This window comes from Rhagoletis pomonella, unplaced genomic scaffold, assembly GCF_013731165.1.
Source record: "Rhagoletis pomonella isolate Grant_MI unplaced genomic scaffold, Rhpom_1.0 Rhpom_scaffold_00004, whole genome shotgun sequence".
Lineage (NCBI taxonomy): Eukaryota > Metazoa > Arthropoda > Insecta > Diptera > Tephritidae > Rhagoletis > Rhagoletis pomonella.
In genome coordinates, this window is record NW_023458558.1 from 61521995 (window position 1) to 61538076 (window position 16082).

The following is a 16082-nucleotide window of genomic DNA, read 5'->3' on the forward strand; positions in this document are numbered from 1 at the left end:
GCGGGAACCCTTATTATCCCAGTAATTTGATCGATGCCGATTATGATAAAATTGTTACAGCAGGACGTTGATGCATGCTATCAACTCCTCATCGCCGACCTTGAATATTTCAGGTTTCAGCTGCAGCAGCCTTGCTGTTCTCCAGCCGGGGTGATACATTGACTCCATCGTCTTCGACTGTGGATTCGGGTTCATCTACTCAATGTTTTCAGTGCTGTTACCATTCTGCATCAACAAGTTAAATTAGTATTTAGAAATTTGTTAGTTGTTCTTTCGCTTTTAATATATGTGAGTACATACGTTGTCAGCGTCGATATGTAATATGTGGGAAATGTTGACATACTGAGGGCGGTGTGTGAGTATTGCGATCCCACTGGGAAAATAGGTAAGCACCCTACGAGGTAAGCCATGTTTTCTTTCAGTTTTTAGTACCAAAATTGTCATCATGGCCAATGTCATCGACTAGTAAAGCGCAAAATGAACACCTCCGACGACACATTACGTTGTCAGTTGCAAAATAACGTGTAGCCGAAGTTATTTCCAAGTACCGAACTACTCCGAGCGACTGCTCTGCATTACACGTAACTTACTTTGTAAAGCGGCTCAGAAGTATGTCTGATACCAAATGTACATTCCAAATTCCTACTTATATAAGGCGGCCACGTCTTTGTTAAAGTAAGGGAGATTCGTCACGTTACCTTACCCCTTACCACTTCCCTGCCGAATCTCCCTTACTTTAACAAAGGCGTGGCCGCCTTATGTAAGTAGGCATTTAGAATGTACATTTGGTATCAGACATACTTCTCAGCCGCTTTAAAAAGTAAGTTACGTATAATGCAGAGCGGTCGCTCGAAGTAGTTCGGTGCTTGGAAATAACTTCGGCTGCACGTTACTTTGCAACTGACAACGTAATGTGTCGTCGGAGGTGTTCATTTTGCGCTTTACTAGTAGATGACATTGGCCATGATGACAATTTTGGTTCTAAAAACTGAAAGACAACATGGCTTACCTCGTAAGGTGCTTACCTATTTTCCCAGTGGATATATATATAGCGAAGATGCGGGTTGTGATTTCAGCTTTTCGAAGACGAATCTTCCTTGCATATTTCTGAAATAATAAGGAATTCCTACTAATGTGTCTGCATTCGCGCAACGTGGAACTGGAAAAGTGTAACATGCACTAACAAACCCATATGGAGTCTTCAGTAAAGGCAGACACGGAGCGAGCTTTATTGCAGCAACGTTTAAAGGACTTTGATTTGAGAGTATGCACCTGGAATGTTCAGACCTGTCCTCGGGAATACTAGCCCTTACATCCCCGCCATCAAAGAAATTTGATAGACGTGGCAAGGTAGGAAAAGCATATCATTTATTATGGAACGAATTTCCGTCATCCCTTGTCAAGCATATCACTTTACCAAATTCGGTGTTGGATTTGTGGTGGGACTGGTGTCGTTTATCCCTGAATTGGGTGGCACTAAGGCTAATTGACTTGGACCGGTGCTGAAGCCTGCTGCGCTAAATCCCAACATTAAAGCATCTTCAGGCAGCAAGACTCCATATCGGCAAACAGGAAAAAAACACGTATTTACATATAAAAATTTTAAGGCGGATGAGCAATTATTGGCCAAATTCAAAATTCAATTTGTGGGCGTAGAGGTATAGCTGAAGAACTTTCGTCTGCATCATCCTCTTTCATTTTCAAAAATAAAGCGTGGGGTTTTGGAAAGTCTTGTATACGTAAGTTCCGTTATTTCACACAAATTTTTGTTTGTGGCTATACTCTTAAACCTTCTCCGTTCCAGTTCCGTTACATTTTGCAACCATTCAAATAACCAGTGACTGTGTTAAGTTTTTGGAGACACCTCCGAGGATTTTCTGGGTGGTTTTTAGGTCATCCGGTAACTTTAAGATCCAAAACTACATTCAAATCTCACCTTTGCTTTTCATGAATGCCTGAATTATACCGTTCAACAAAGTTTGGTCGTATTTTATCTCAATAACGGGGCCAACCTCATCTTATAGATTTTTTTATGGAAACATTTTGTGAATGCAGTTCAAATCAGCATCAAAAAATCTATAAGATGAGGTCGGTCCCGTTTTTTAGATAAAATACAAGCAAATTTTATTGAACCGTGTTAAATTTTATTGAATAGTGTATTGAAAAATTAAAAGGAAAATATGGTATGGCTTGATATTTATTATAAAAAAAAATGCATACTCGTTATGGCCTCTGGCAACTCTCAAAAAAAATCCGTTTTAGCTCCGTAACTAAGTAGTCTAGTTGTTTAAAATAATTTGAATCACTGCCGGGTAATTATTATGATTGGGGTTAGTAACCTCTTGCAAAAACATTTCAAATCCCTAGGGTCCAAATTATCACACCATATGCAAGTATTTGCAGAAGAAGTATGTAGATAATAGATATTCGTAGCTTTCTATTTTATTATTCTTTATTCAAGAGGAGATAATGAACTTTCGATTTCAAGTGCGAGTAAACAATTCCAGATGCCCTTAACAAAAAGCAGAATGATGCAGAAAAGTTTAGTTCGACTTGCGTACGAGTATGTATGTACATTCGGGTGGTAAAAAATAGAAAATCTCCCCCTAAGATTTTGCTATACCGGTAAGATATACCCCTTTTTATTTAAAGTCACGACATATTTGGAGGTCACACAAAGCGCTCAAAGGTTTCCATGTATTGTAAATGGAAGAAAACTAAAACTCTGTTTATCTTCAGGAGACTTCCAATAATTATACCTAATTGTTTATTTTACCATTTTTTATACTAAAGATTTTTGGAGGTTTTTGGGGGACCTATAAAAATAGTAATATTAGAAAAAGGTTATCAAAGAATTGGATTGCTAAAAGTCTTCCGAACAGAAACAGAGTTGATCGGTCGAAAAATATATATTTTCTAGAACTCTATACCATTTCTATAATTTTTTTTTTTACTTTTTGATTTCAAATTAAAAAGGGGGTATATTTTTTATGGTATTGAACAATTCTAGGGGTGAGAGTATTAAAATTCCGACTTTATTTTTTTTTTTTTCCACCCTAATGTACATATGTATGTATCTATATACAATATGTATTTAAAATAATTTGCGTATAAAAGTAAAGAAGCAAGCTGATAGGACGTTTTACCACAACCGAGTTTCAAACAAAATGAAGTGCATTATTTTGTTCAGCGCGATCGTAATTTTAGCAACGCTTGCAATTGGTAAAAAAATCAATCGCGAAAACTACCTTTCATAAAAATAATCAATATCCTATTTGATTTCAGATACCAGTTACAGTTCTGCTGCGACTTCTAAGCCTTTTGTACGCAGTCGTTATAGCAAACGTTGGCGAATCGTATTGACCACCGAATCAAATGCTAGCAACAACACTTTAACCACAGATCCTCAGAATGCTTTCGCAGCTGGTATGAAATTCGGAGAAACGACTACAGTGAACAACGTTGCAATCGTTGGCGATACTACGACCATTGGACACCCTGTAGAGGTGCCCAGTACAAAGTCAATTGATTCAAAGAGTACGCTTTTAAGGGGTCCACATAGCACCACAACCGAACATCCTAGACACCATGGGCCAAATGGTTTGCCATTAGACTACGACTACTATAGTAATGGTAGTGAAAATGAGGAGGAACCAGGACATAAATAAGCTGTAAAAACCGGTTTATATAAATTGAGTGAAAAGTGTTGATTCAATATTTAAATACTTGGCTTTAAATCAGAGAAGGGCAAACTCGCTATCACACACATGCGTTTGTGTGCGAAGCAGCGAAGTCTTGCTCAATAGCAATAGAGCAGCTGAATTCCTCTTTTTTTTCAAATTATTTGATCTCTAAAATGCAAATTTTTTTTTGATTTCTTTTAACAAAAATTTTAAATTGACAAATCCATTTGCATGTTAAACTTTTTTTATTCAAAATAAGCAAAATCAGATTTTGGTACGTTCCCCTAACTCAGGAGCCTAAACGCTGATTGATTACGGGGCCTTGAAAAGGACGGATCGATGCCTCTGCATGTAAGCAAATTTATCAAGAAAAAAAAGTTCCAGCAATTTTTATTTGTTTAATGTTAAATTGTAATATTTAATATTTTTTTTGGAATTCACATGGCACCTTTTGATCTTTAAAAAAATGTGAATAACTTTTTGACGCTTTAGAGACCAGAAGCATCATCAAAATACAATTTTGCTCCACGAACAAGTTTTACTTCAAATACTTTAGCTTCCGAACACTATCAACAGCAACTGGCGGCCAATTCCTGTTCATCACTTTACATAAAAATTCGATTCTGTTTTCAAATGTAAATTAATTTATCAAGAATTTTTTCTCTGGGTAAACTTTTTTTTCACAAATTTTGTGGCTGTGCAAAAGAAAAGTTGGCCGTTTTTCTCAAAACCATCATCTTGTGATAAAGAATGTCATTGTCTTCAACTCCCAATAATTTACCAAATAATTATCTGCTAGATGTTAATGGAATAGCCTTTAATGATCGAGAATCGCTTAAAGTGATATAACGAAACTTTCACTGACATTGAATTTTTGATTTTCAATTCACGGTTTCATAAAACCAGAATTGGCCCCCAGATTTGATTTTCTTTGTCGATCATCGCAAGATGCACGAAGACGATGATAGTTACATGTGTCGACGTCGCAGCAAGCAGCATTTTGAAGCCCAATTACATGTGTTTGGAAAATCAGAAAATGCCCATCTCTGCTTTAAATAAATAACCTACAATAAAATCCGCTTGAACCCGTAATTTTTTAATTAAATATTCGCTGCGATTGTAAAAAATTTTTTATTTTTCTTTTTATTTTTATTTTTTATTCAAACTCAAACAATTTGTGTGAGGTTTGCACTATTTATTTAAGTGGCGTATGTCGGGAACTGTACCCCTGCAAAAATCGCGACTATCCATGCATGCATGTAAAGAGTACTCCCGAAGGACCAAGGAGTACTCCAAAATTAACCACAATTCATATAAAAAATATGGTCCAATTAACATTGCGATGTCCTAGGGCAGGACAATGTACTCCATCTCTGCATTACATCAGAGTAGCACAAAACTACTCCCAACATACTCCAATGACATTATCGTTATATTTTTTCGTTTGTACACGCTTTTGTTCTTCACTTCGCAGATGCTTTTTTTGAAATTAATAAAAACCAGAAAAAAAAATAAAAAATTACATGTTGCCTCTGACGACAATCGAACCCGAACATGCTGAGAGCTAAGAACTAACATCTAGCATCTCTACACGCTCAGCTACAGCCAGACATGCAAATGTACTTTCAAATGCTTAACTTCAATCACATATCGTTAAAACACGAGCAGTGATCGGGTAGCAATAAGCTGGTGCAGAGACACGAGTTGGTCCGCTAAGCATGACAGAGGAGCACTTTTGTAAGTACTCCAATATACCACAAATAGACTACATGGTCCAACGATTTTTGCAGGGACTGCATGGATATCGATCAATATCGATTTGCGCAACTATACATATGTGCTAGGGATGTTTCGAATGTCATATTTTCGGAATGCGAATGCGAATGATAGGAATAACATTAAGTTTATTACTTAAAAATTTTGTAAATTATTAGAACATTGAACTAGTGCTTAACCTATACAGTGTTTAAATGTAGTAGTCAAAGTTCAAAAGGGGCATATTATATTTTTTTTAATGTCTGAGCATTGACATGCGGTCCATATTTTGCGCCGATTGATATTAGACTGCAATCAGAATCGTATTTTCGAACTTTCGAAATTCGTAACAATTGCATGCCTAAAAACGAACGAGTAAGCTTTTTTGCGTAATTTTGTACGAAAACAATTCTGTGTCGGAGGAGAAATAAAAGAAGTAAATCGATGTGTGTTTGCAGGAAATATTGGTGGTGTTCATTTTGTATGGGCTTGGGGGAAAAAGTGACCACTTCTGCATCCCGATAAATATCGATTACAAAATCGATAACAAAATCGATAAATATCGATAACAAAATCGATAAATACCGATAACAAAATCAATCGATGACTATCGGTAAATATCGATAACACAATCGATAAATATCGATAACAAAATCGATAAATATCGATAACAAAATCTATAAATATCGATAACAAAATCAATAAATATCGATAACAAAACCGATAAATATCGATAACAAAATCGATGAATATCGATAACAAAATCGATAAATATCGATCAAGAAATCGATTTATATCGATTCCAAAATCGATAAAGGTCGATAACAAAATCGATAAATATCCCCTGACAAACAAAAAATTTTCAGGTAAAAGTGTCACCGTTGTGGAAATATTTAAATTTTTTTTCAATTAAAAAAAAATCGTGCCTTTTCATGTATTTTCTTTAACTGCATCTACAAACCAGGCTGTACTTAGTAAATTTTTTATGTAAAATACTTCCGGATAGTTGCTTCTCCATACTCAAATGCAATGTAGTTAAAATATCATAAAATTAGGACTATTTTGGGATTTTTAACTTTTTGATATTCAGCCTCGTTGCGAGAGTCGTGCCAAATGCAAGTCGTTTTTCGAGAGTCGAATCGTATCGAAAATTTAGCGTCATTGCCTAAAATTTCCACTCGACTAGTGTATTAAAACGGAAGAACTTGGCAGCACTGCATAGTTTTCGACAATTTTCGTCGTTTACTTATTTCAGCACGACAGTAGACAATGCTAATGTTGTCGAGTCGTACAATTCAGCCTAATTTACAACTTACGCAATGAGGCTGATTTTCTTCCCTAACTTTGACTATCTCTGGTGAAAAAAAAAATGTACTGAGCTATAACTTTACGTTACATAAAAAAATTGCTCATTTAATAAAGATTTCAGAAAGGTGCCACTCTTACTGTTTCGAATAGAAAAAAGAAGTTATATCCGCTTTTGTGGGCAAAGGACTGAGACACGCTAGAATGTATTTAATAGATTTAAATTTAAGTTGCTCTTGTTACCGACCAATGACATGCTAAATAGTTCAAAGGTACATTATTACCTGCTCCTGACATTATTTTATGTTACTTACCGGAATAGTGAGGGCGGATTTTGTGAATTTGGACCCTTCGAACATTAGGGGTATTCTCGAAGTCTTGCACGATGCACGGATTGCACGAAATGCAAAAATACTATTCCAAATTTCGAAGAGTACGAGAACACCCCATTGCAAAGTGGTAGCATGCATGGGGAGCAAGCAGCGAAATTATGTATCAAATACAATAACAAGAGACAGCAAAAAAAAATTAAGTGAGCGAGATGAGAGGAATGAGAGAAATATGTAGCAATTCCAACAACAAAACAACTAGCACAGGGTCGCTATTATCTTGCTATGCTATTTTGCAAAATATATACATGGGTTTCGACGTTGCATATTTTGCAGCGATAGGAAATGTTGTTTCCCATGAATTTTCTTGTTGTGTGTTTGCAATTTATGCAATCCGTGCAATCCCTGCTACGTGCAATGGCTTTGCAAGATTTGGAGAATACCCCTATTGTGTTATTAATAGATGAATATGCGGCTATTCACCTAACTTGCGGTGAAGCTTGCTGTAATGCCAGAGCTGCTCAAAGACTCTATGCAAAGCGATACCCCAATCGTCGGCATCCGGGTCGTGAAGTATTCGCCCGGACCCATAGAGAAATATATGAATGTATGTGATTTTTACACCTTTCTTGTTTGCTTGCTTGTTAACTATCATTTTTCACTTTTTTAAGGTCGATGTTGAAGTTGTGTTAGAGAAAGTGGAACTAGGTCCATCGACTTCAGGGAGAATGATGGAAAGACGGACTGGAATACCAAAAACTACAGTTTACAAAGCTTTAAAAAACCACCGATTTCATCCCTACCACATTCAACGTGTTCAGGCTCTGCAAGAGAGAGATTACCTGTCGAGGGTTAGATTTCGCAGTGAAATGTTGTGAATGCATGAATCAGACCCCAACTTTTTTAATAAAATAATTTCGAGCGATGAATCATCATGCAAACGTGATGGTTATTTTAATTTACATAACCTTCACAGTTGGCAGATAGACAATCCTCACCAAATGAGATAAGATCGTTCGCAGTACCAGAACGAAATGAATTTATGGTGCGGTATTTTTAATTGTCAGATATTGGGACCTGTGGAGCTGCCGCCAACGCTCAACTCTGACAGTTATTTAGAGTTCCTTCAGGAACGGTATCCAACTCTTTTAGAAGATGTACGGATGCCCTGCTCACTACGGGCGTGAAGTAAGAGCTAATTTAGACGAAACTTATCCTCGCCGATGGATTGGACGATACGTTGACTGCTCGATCGCCAGACCTGAATCCATTCGATTTTTCCGACTTGGGCTGTCTTAGGACAAAATTTATTCAAAAATAATTCAAAACGAAGAGCATTTCCCGGAACAAATAAATGGAGCTGCTGCTGAGATAGCCCAATTTAGTTTAAGATCTCCATAAGCGTATTTTCTTAAAAGGTGCCAAGCTTGTATTAGAGTAGAAGGTCGCCAATTCAATAAATGAATAAGTTTTTCTTCAAACAACTCATGTATATTTTATTTCACGAGAACCCATCCTTCACAAAAAATATTGATATATATATAGCCCCTGTTATAGACTCTAGTCCGAATTCCGGTAAGTAACATAAAATAATGTCAGGAGCAGGTAATAATGTACCTTTGAACTATTTAGCATGACATTGGTCGGTAACAAGAGCGACTTAAATTTAAATCTATTAAATACATTCTAGCGTGTCTCAGTCCTTTGCCCACAAAAGCGGATATAATTTCTTTTTTCTATTCGAAATAGTAAAGAGCCTGTCAGACGTGGCAATATTTCCGTCTTTCGCACGCAATTCGCTGTCAAATTGAGAAAGAGAAATTTTATTTAGATGTGTGAACAGCCAGAATGATCTTTCTGTCACTTTTCGGAAATCAGTTTCGGAAATAAAAGTTGCAAGGTGTGACTGCAGCTGCAAGAGCGAAAATCGATTTCGGAAATATATTTCAACTTGCTCGTGCTGCACTAGCAATTTTTATTTCTTCTGCAAGTGCTGTCAAACTAATCGAGTGTTGCCGTGTGGCACTGATCGTGAATTTGTGTAAAATGATAAAAAATATTGTTTAATTAAACATCTGAAATGCTTGAAATGTATTATTTTGCTTAATATACTTAATCCTTAAATTATTGTTCACACGGCAAATATGTTAATTATAACCTATATTTTGTAGTTTTTCGCGTTTTCGTTCTCGCTTTTACAAGAGAAATAGCAAACAAACGACAACCCCACCGCCCATGGTTGCATTTTAGTATCGAGAAAGATTGCCAGAAACTCATTCGCTGTGTGATCAGCCAAAAAGCGATTTCAGAAATTTTTCCTGAAACTCGCCTGTCGGAAATAAAACCCTCTTTCGAAAGGCGCTTTCCATGCAAGGTGTGACTGCTCATGCAACAGATTTCTCAATTTGACAGCCTTTCCGAAATTTATTGCATCGAAATATATTGCCACGTCTGACACGCTCTTAAGAGTGACACCTTTCTGAAATCTTTATTAAATGAGCAATTTTGTTATGTAAAGTAAAGTTATAGCTCAGTACATTTTTTTTTCACCCGAGATAGTCAAAGTTGGGGAAGAAAATATCAAAAAGTTAAAAATCCCAAAATAGTCCTAATTTTCTGATGGTTCCTTAATATATTTTAACTACATTGCATTTGAGTATGGATAAGCAACTATCTGGAAGTATTTTACATAAAAAATTTACCTAAGTATAGCCTGGTTTGTAGATGCAGTTAAAGAAAATACATTTTTTTAATTAAAAAAAACTTAAATATTTCAAAAACGTTAACACTTTTACCTGAAAATTTTTTGTTTATCAGGGAAGAAACGTCAAGTTGGAAGAATACTGCGAACAGCGAGAGAAAGAGAATGAGCGATGAACTTCAAAACGTTCTAGAGTTGCCATGAGTGCGAGCGCAGGTATATAAGGGCGCCACCAGACACCGGAGTGACTTAGTTACAAGTCAGCAAGCTACAAGTAAAGTGAGCAGAGAAGTGAGTTGCGAATAAGCAAGCTATAAGTTTAATTGTGTTAACAAGTTTAGTGAAGCGTTGTTATTGCTTTAACAAGTATTGTAAAGTGTTTTTACTGCATTAGCGTGTATTGTAAATTGTTTGTTGTACAATAAAGTTAATTGTACTACAATTAGCATTTATGTAACAATCCAGAGATACGAACCGAAGCATATTTGGGAAATTCCTCGAGGTTTCAAGGATAGTCGTAACAATAGCCCTGTTCGCGTACGCACTATCCAGTAAATAGAGTACTAATTTTACTGGTCTTTTACTGGATGTCATTTTCGTACGCAAAAACTTGCAAGAAACTAGCAAAAGAGGGGAAATTGAGAGAGCAAAAATTACAGCTGAACTTGCAAATTTTACTAGATTTTTACTGGATAAATTTTTACTAACAACTATTTGCTAGTAAGAAAAACAGCTGATGGCATGACGCTTAATGTTATTCACATTAATAAAATAATTGTTTGTGGTGCCTTTAGAGTTGCAATAGACAAAACAAACCTATTTAAATTTATAATAAGATGGAAAATACCATGATAAAAACATAACAAGGTAAAACCATTGAGAGGCAGTCTGACGTTTGCCAACAATATAATTTTAAAATCAAAACTCAAACTCACACACACATTCTCATTTTCAATCTCAAACAACAACAATTGTGAACAATTTAAGTTTTTTATTTTCAATTTTATATGATTTTAAAATGTTAGCAAACGTCAGAAAAAAATCATGGCCGACGAAATGAGAGAATGAATTTACCTTGTAATGTTTTTATCATGGAAAATACTAGTTTTCTAAGAAAATTGCATCGGAAAATAACAAATTAATCAACTGTTCATAAAACTAGCAACTTCTTGCTAGTTATGCGTTTTCGTACTTTCTTGCATATTTCACTCATTGGGAGTAACATTGGCTTACTCTCCGAAATTTGGTTACTGGCAAGTTACTGGATATTTTTTGCTGGAGAATACGAAAACACAACTAATATGTATGCGAGCCTACAATCGATAGTTTGTTTCCGATATGGGCAGCCGTTTTTTTGCAGGGTGTTGTGCCAAAATTTAAAAAAAAATCGATAAATCGATCTCAGAATCGATGTTTTTCACCTTTATCATGGAATCATAGCTATTGGCAACTCCTTGAATCAGCTGATTCTCAAAATGTCAGGTACATAAAAAATGTCATGATTCAATAATACAAGGTTCGATAAACTGACAGTTGTCTCTCTCGCACCGCTCCCTTAGCAGTGGCACCGTGTTGCTTCTTTGCAAATTTACATGGAAACAGTGTAGCTTTGGTGTTAAATAAAGGTATAAGCTTTTGTGCAATATGTTTATTTGTATATGCATATGAAGCATATTTAACTGATGAAAACATAAGCATTGGATATTTACATCAGTCTAATAGTAGTCTTATTTTAATTTTGAGTCATTTTGCAGTTTTTATACGGCTAAACAGCATATAAATTACGTAATTCACGTAGATATATCAATATTACGTTCAACATTTCGTTTAAAATGCTAGATTTCCTGCAAATACATTAGAATTTACGAAAGGAATTTCACTTCTAATTGACTACTTTGCGTACTTTTCTACTACCATTTTCGAAACAAGGGATTGCATTCTTGCCCTTTCTCTGTCCTTCGTAAATGCAACCTTTTGTAAGGGAGTGTCAAACCGCAGCTGTCAATAATTATCTAACCTTGTATTATTGAATCATGAAAAATGTGACAAAAAACACTACAAGACCATGACAGCAATAAACAAATATTTAATACAAGTATGAACGTATCAAAATTTGTTCCAACAATCGCACAAATATCTAGTTTCAAACATGTAACAATGCGCGCTCAGCAACAATACTATGCTATCAGGAACCTATCCGCCTGGATAGACTGCACATATTTAAGCCGGCACCATCAATTTTCGTGTAGGTATGTGGGGTTGGGGCTCGGTTTAGCTCGTATCAAGGCACATGAAATATGCCTTGGCTCATATACATACACATATTTGTACATAAAACAAGTCAAGTTTTAAACAAACCCATTTAATTACTTTGCAGTAGTATACCAAAGGCAGTGCAAGCGGGCAGTTTTGTAAGCTATAGACAATACTCAACAGTGATTGCGCAGAAACAAGTAGCAGCAAAGAAAAAAATGGTAAGAAAATTGTGTCTAGATAATAAATCTAAAAGATAGAGGTACAAAACCACTTGTTACACACACATATTTCGAAAAATTATGGATGTGACTATTCTTTTAAAAAAAAATACATCGCTTTTAGTAATCTTTATCTGCCATGAATCTCGAGGTCACTTTAAAGAGCAACAGTGATTAATAAAGTGAAAGTCTATATACACAAGTTTCATGGCTTTTAAGAAGTAATAAGTACTTACATATGTATGTATATACACATATTTTTTTAATTCGTCGAAAAAAGTAAAATGGTCTTCAAGCACCTATTTGATTATTGATTGATATTTGCCTTGTTTGCCCTAAAGTTCAATCTCCGTTTAAAAATTAAATATTCAAACATTTAATTATCTGTCCTCTACATTGCGAGTCCCAAAATAGAATTTCTATCGTACAATCATTAACAAGTTTTTCAATAAATAATATCCCTCATTACTAACATGTTTTAATATTTACATATAATGCTCTATATTCAGACTAAACTCACCGAACAAGAACGATCAGAACTACTTCAACCTCTTCTGGATGCTGGCTGGTCTCTGGTGAATGGTCGTGACGCCATTTACAAAGAATATTTATTTAAGGATTTTAATGCTGCTTTCAGTTTTATGTCCGGTGTTGCACTGCTTGCCGAAAAACTGAACCACCACCCGGAGTGGTTCAACGTTTACAATAAGGTGCAAGTCACAATGTCTACACATGATGTTGGTGGTCTTAGTGCGAAAGACATTCGCGTCGCAAAATATATGGAGGAACAGGCCAAACGCCTAATTTAATTTAGTAATGAAATATATATTGTAGAATTTTGTTAATTATTCAGAGTTGTAAAATAAAGGAGAAATGTAAACTTAAGCCAACTTTGTACATCGTCATCGTAATTAGTCAAGATGTTTTATATACACTTGCTCAGAATCTCATATTCTGCTTTCTCCAATATGTCAGGCGACGTCTCATCCAAACCGTAGCCAATAGCTTTAAAGAATGCCGTAGCATTGGTATTGTTTTTCAGTACCGTTAACACAACTTTGTCCATATGCCAGTGGCGAGCACACTGTTCCAGTGCATTCATCATAAATTTGCCAAGTCCTTGACGCTGGGAGCTGCTTTCTATCTGCATTTCGTAGCTGAAATGAAATGTGCCACATTTAATAAATCCACGATTTTACTAAACACGTATGCTCACCAGTAAAGCACGCTATGGCCGTAGTCCATATCAAAACGAAACATGGTATATGCCACCGATTCTCCACTCTTGTCTGTTGCTACTAAATAACGTGCCCACTTTTTATTCAAGTCATTTTGTTTTACCTTTGGCTGCCACCCCATTTCCAAAGCTTTATAAAACGGGCTCACATTCCGCTCCGCCAACTTAAATGCCCATTTTAATATTTTTGCGTCCATGTCCCCTTTTGCCCGACAATATAGTTTGTATTCTGCGCCATTCTTTGCGGTGAAATGGGACGTGTCTGGCACAGATTCCAAAGGGTTCTTAGCCCGAGCTGCATTTTCAACGTTTCTCTGTTGATTAGTCGTAGAATTGGCGTTCGTCATCTTTTTTTCAATTATTTTTCTGTAAAATAAACGGATATTTAAAAATTTATATATAAATGCCGGCAAACTTGCGATTTTGTACACTTTTTTTCACAGATGCTGTTTGCTTAAAAATTTTCGACCAATTGAGCGGGAAGACAGAGGTGAAATCTAGCGTTGCCATCTCGAGTAAACTAATACCGAATATTCGAGTACATACATATTTCCCATAAATACCCATATCTCAAGATAACCGCAGAACTCCACAGGCAAACACCGACGGCCTAACAACTGTCATTTTGACGAGCAATATGATTGCAAGTTTTTGTGTGTGGGCACTTTGACGTCTTGAAATAAGCATTTGCCGCATGACGCCACCAGACAACATTCTCCAAATTTCGGTGTTTAAAACCATTTAAATCTGAAAAAACTTGCTGAATAATTTCCTAAAACGTAATCATAAATAATCCAATAGGGTACAGATTTTTATTTTGATATAATATTAAAATTTCATCGATGTTACCACCAGCACGCTTTCTTTCAAATGAAAATATGGCTGTCAAACTATCAAATTGCCTGCAATAGATGTCCAGCAATAGGTTCATTCCTTATCTTTTTGGACTAAAATCTGAAAAGTGTCAAAATGCCAGAGCGTAAGCAAAATGCGCTCACTAAAAGAGAGTAACAGGAAAAGTAAAGGAACGCAAAAAACCAAATTTGTAGTCCAAAGAATGGCAACAACAAAACTAACGTCAAATAAGAACAGAAATGTATGTACAAAACACATTCACACAAGCACAAGCACAATAAACACTTGCTATATCAATTATTTTTTGCCTCCTTCCAATTTCAATTCATTTCTTTTACTTTTTACATTATTCTCACTTTTTGCGTATTCTTTAATTTCCGTTAATTTAAATTCAGTTGAGTTTGACACTTTTCAGGATTTTGCCAGAAAAAATTCTTCTGACTAAATCTGACTACTTCGGACTGATGAGAGTCGCTCTCACTGACTGTTGCTCTCTCATTTTTGCTGTCATTTCCGAGTTAAGGAACGCTTTTTGGACTAAATCTGACTACTTCGGACTTTTTCTGACTATTTCTGGGAGATAAGGAACGCGCATAATAAGTCCCCTTTCAGACACGTCAAATCTTGCTTTCAAGTCTGCTCGCTCGTTGGCGAAGGAGGCGGGAAGAGTGGGGAAGAGTACAGATACCTCCGTACCGTCAATTCGTTTCAAGTTTTCTTTTCTCTTTTGATCTTTTCGTTGCTTCCCATTTGGTCTGCGTTCAAACACGGAAACTCGAGTTTCTTATTATCGGCGATTTCTCTTTTGGTGTTGCCTTTTGCATTCACACACAGAAACTCTTTTGTACGCAATTGTTGTTGTCAGCTGTGAATCGCCAACTTGAATTACTCAGACGAATGAGAGCACAAAGCGTGTTTCCCGAGTACGGGCGACTCGGTACCCGTCCCCTTTCCTCGTCGCTCTCTCCCCTACAAGCTTCGAGTTTCCGCAACAAAAGTTTTCGTGTCTGAACGTCGACTTAAGAGCGAAATACACCACACAAGCGGTTTGACAAACCAAGCGAAATTTCCCTTTGCTTCAAGCCATTTGTGCTGTGTATGGGGGTGTTTGAAGGTTTGACAAACCGCTTGAGGGAAATTTGAGCAAAAATCAAAATTTTTTGATTTTCTGGCCGCCATGTTGATGTTTGATCAAACCGCTTGCGTTGTGTATAGCAAAATCGCCTCATTCGCAACGAAATTTTCACCGAGTAAGGACGTAAGAGAGGAAAATGAAAGAAAACCACAATATTTAGCATTGCGAACTGGAAGAAAACTAAAATTCTTTGCTTGAACGAGTCATGTTTGCATGGTGTATGGCGAAATGGGAAAAGTAGGTTTGAAGAATGTTTGACAAGCCGCTTGTGTGGTGTATTTCGCTCTTTAAGAACCAAGGACTTGAATTCAATTAAAGTTGACGCGTGTGGAAGCAAATAGAATCCCACGACAGTCGGGTCTACGTAACCGGAACGACCCAGATTTATATCTGGCCAAGGACTGTCACTCCAGCAACACTCCCCAAAAAGTCTTTGGGGAATTTGTATGCTGCTACAACAACAACAAAAGAGAATGCGAAAAAAATTGCTTTCAAGACTTGACGTGTCTGAAAGCGGACTAAGCGCTGACATTGCAGCCCATGAAAAAAGGCGGTCTCCATTGGAAATATATTTTGTGACATGGTTATCACGACATCAGTGTTTTCCT

The 16082-nt window shown here is 36.4% G+C and overlaps 3 protein-coding genes across 7 annotated transcripts; 2 read left to right on the forward strand and 1 right to left on the reverse strand.

The window, feature by feature from the left end:
- The first annotated feature begins 3141 nt into the window (after window positions 1-3141).
- On the forward strand, window positions 3142-3723 carry LOC118738544. Its single transcript, XM_036469486.1, has 2 exons — window positions 3142-3222; window positions 3286-3723. Exons 1-2 carry the CDS (start codon window positions 3168-3170, stop codon window positions 3666-3668), a joined length of 438 nt encoding a protein of 145 aa, XP_036325379.1. The 5' UTR covers window positions 3142-3167; the 3' UTR covers window positions 3669-3723.
- An 8097-nt stretch (window positions 3724-11820) lies between these two features.
- LOC118737923 (pterin-4-alpha-carbinolamine dehydratase-like) lies at window positions 11821-13132 on the forward strand. Of its 3 annotated transcripts, none has more exons than XM_036468747.1 (3): window positions 11821-12022; window positions 12151-12247; window positions 12757-13132. In XM_036468747.1, the coding sequence occupies exons 1-3, from the start codon at window positions 11871-11873 to the stop codon at window positions 13054-13056; spliced, it is 549 nt and encodes a 182-aa protein (XP_036324640.1). In that variant the 5' UTR covers window positions 11821-11870; the 3' UTR covers window positions 13057-13132. The 3 variants fall into 3 exon arrangements, with proteins under 3 accessions (XP_036324640.1, XP_036324641.1, XP_036324642.1); XM_036468748.1 differs by having other exon boundaries at window positions 11822-12022; window positions 12154-12247; XM_036468749.1 differs by having other exon boundaries at window positions 11936-12018.
- LOC118737922 (N-alpha-acetyltransferase 40-like) lies at window positions 12879-14020 on the reverse strand. Of its 3 annotated transcripts, none has more exons than XM_036468746.1 (3): window positions 13904-14020; window positions 13464-13850; window positions 12879-13404 (listed from the first exon to the last, which is right to left on the reverse strand). In XM_036468746.1, the coding sequence occupies exons 2-3, from the start codon at window positions 13829-13831 to the stop codon at window positions 13173-13175; spliced, it is 600 nt and encodes a 199-aa protein (XP_036324639.1). In that variant the 5' UTR covers window positions 13832-13850; window positions 13904-14020; the 3' UTR covers window positions 12879-13172. The 3 variants fall into 3 exon arrangements, with proteins under 3 accessions (XP_036324639.1, XP_036324637.1, XP_036324638.1); XM_036468744.1 differs by having other exon boundaries at window positions 13098-13404; window positions 13914-14019; XM_036468745.1 differs by having other exon boundaries at window positions 13098-13404; window positions 13464-13831; window positions 13904-14019.
- Between the last annotated feature and the right edge of the window lie 2062 nt (window positions 14021-16082).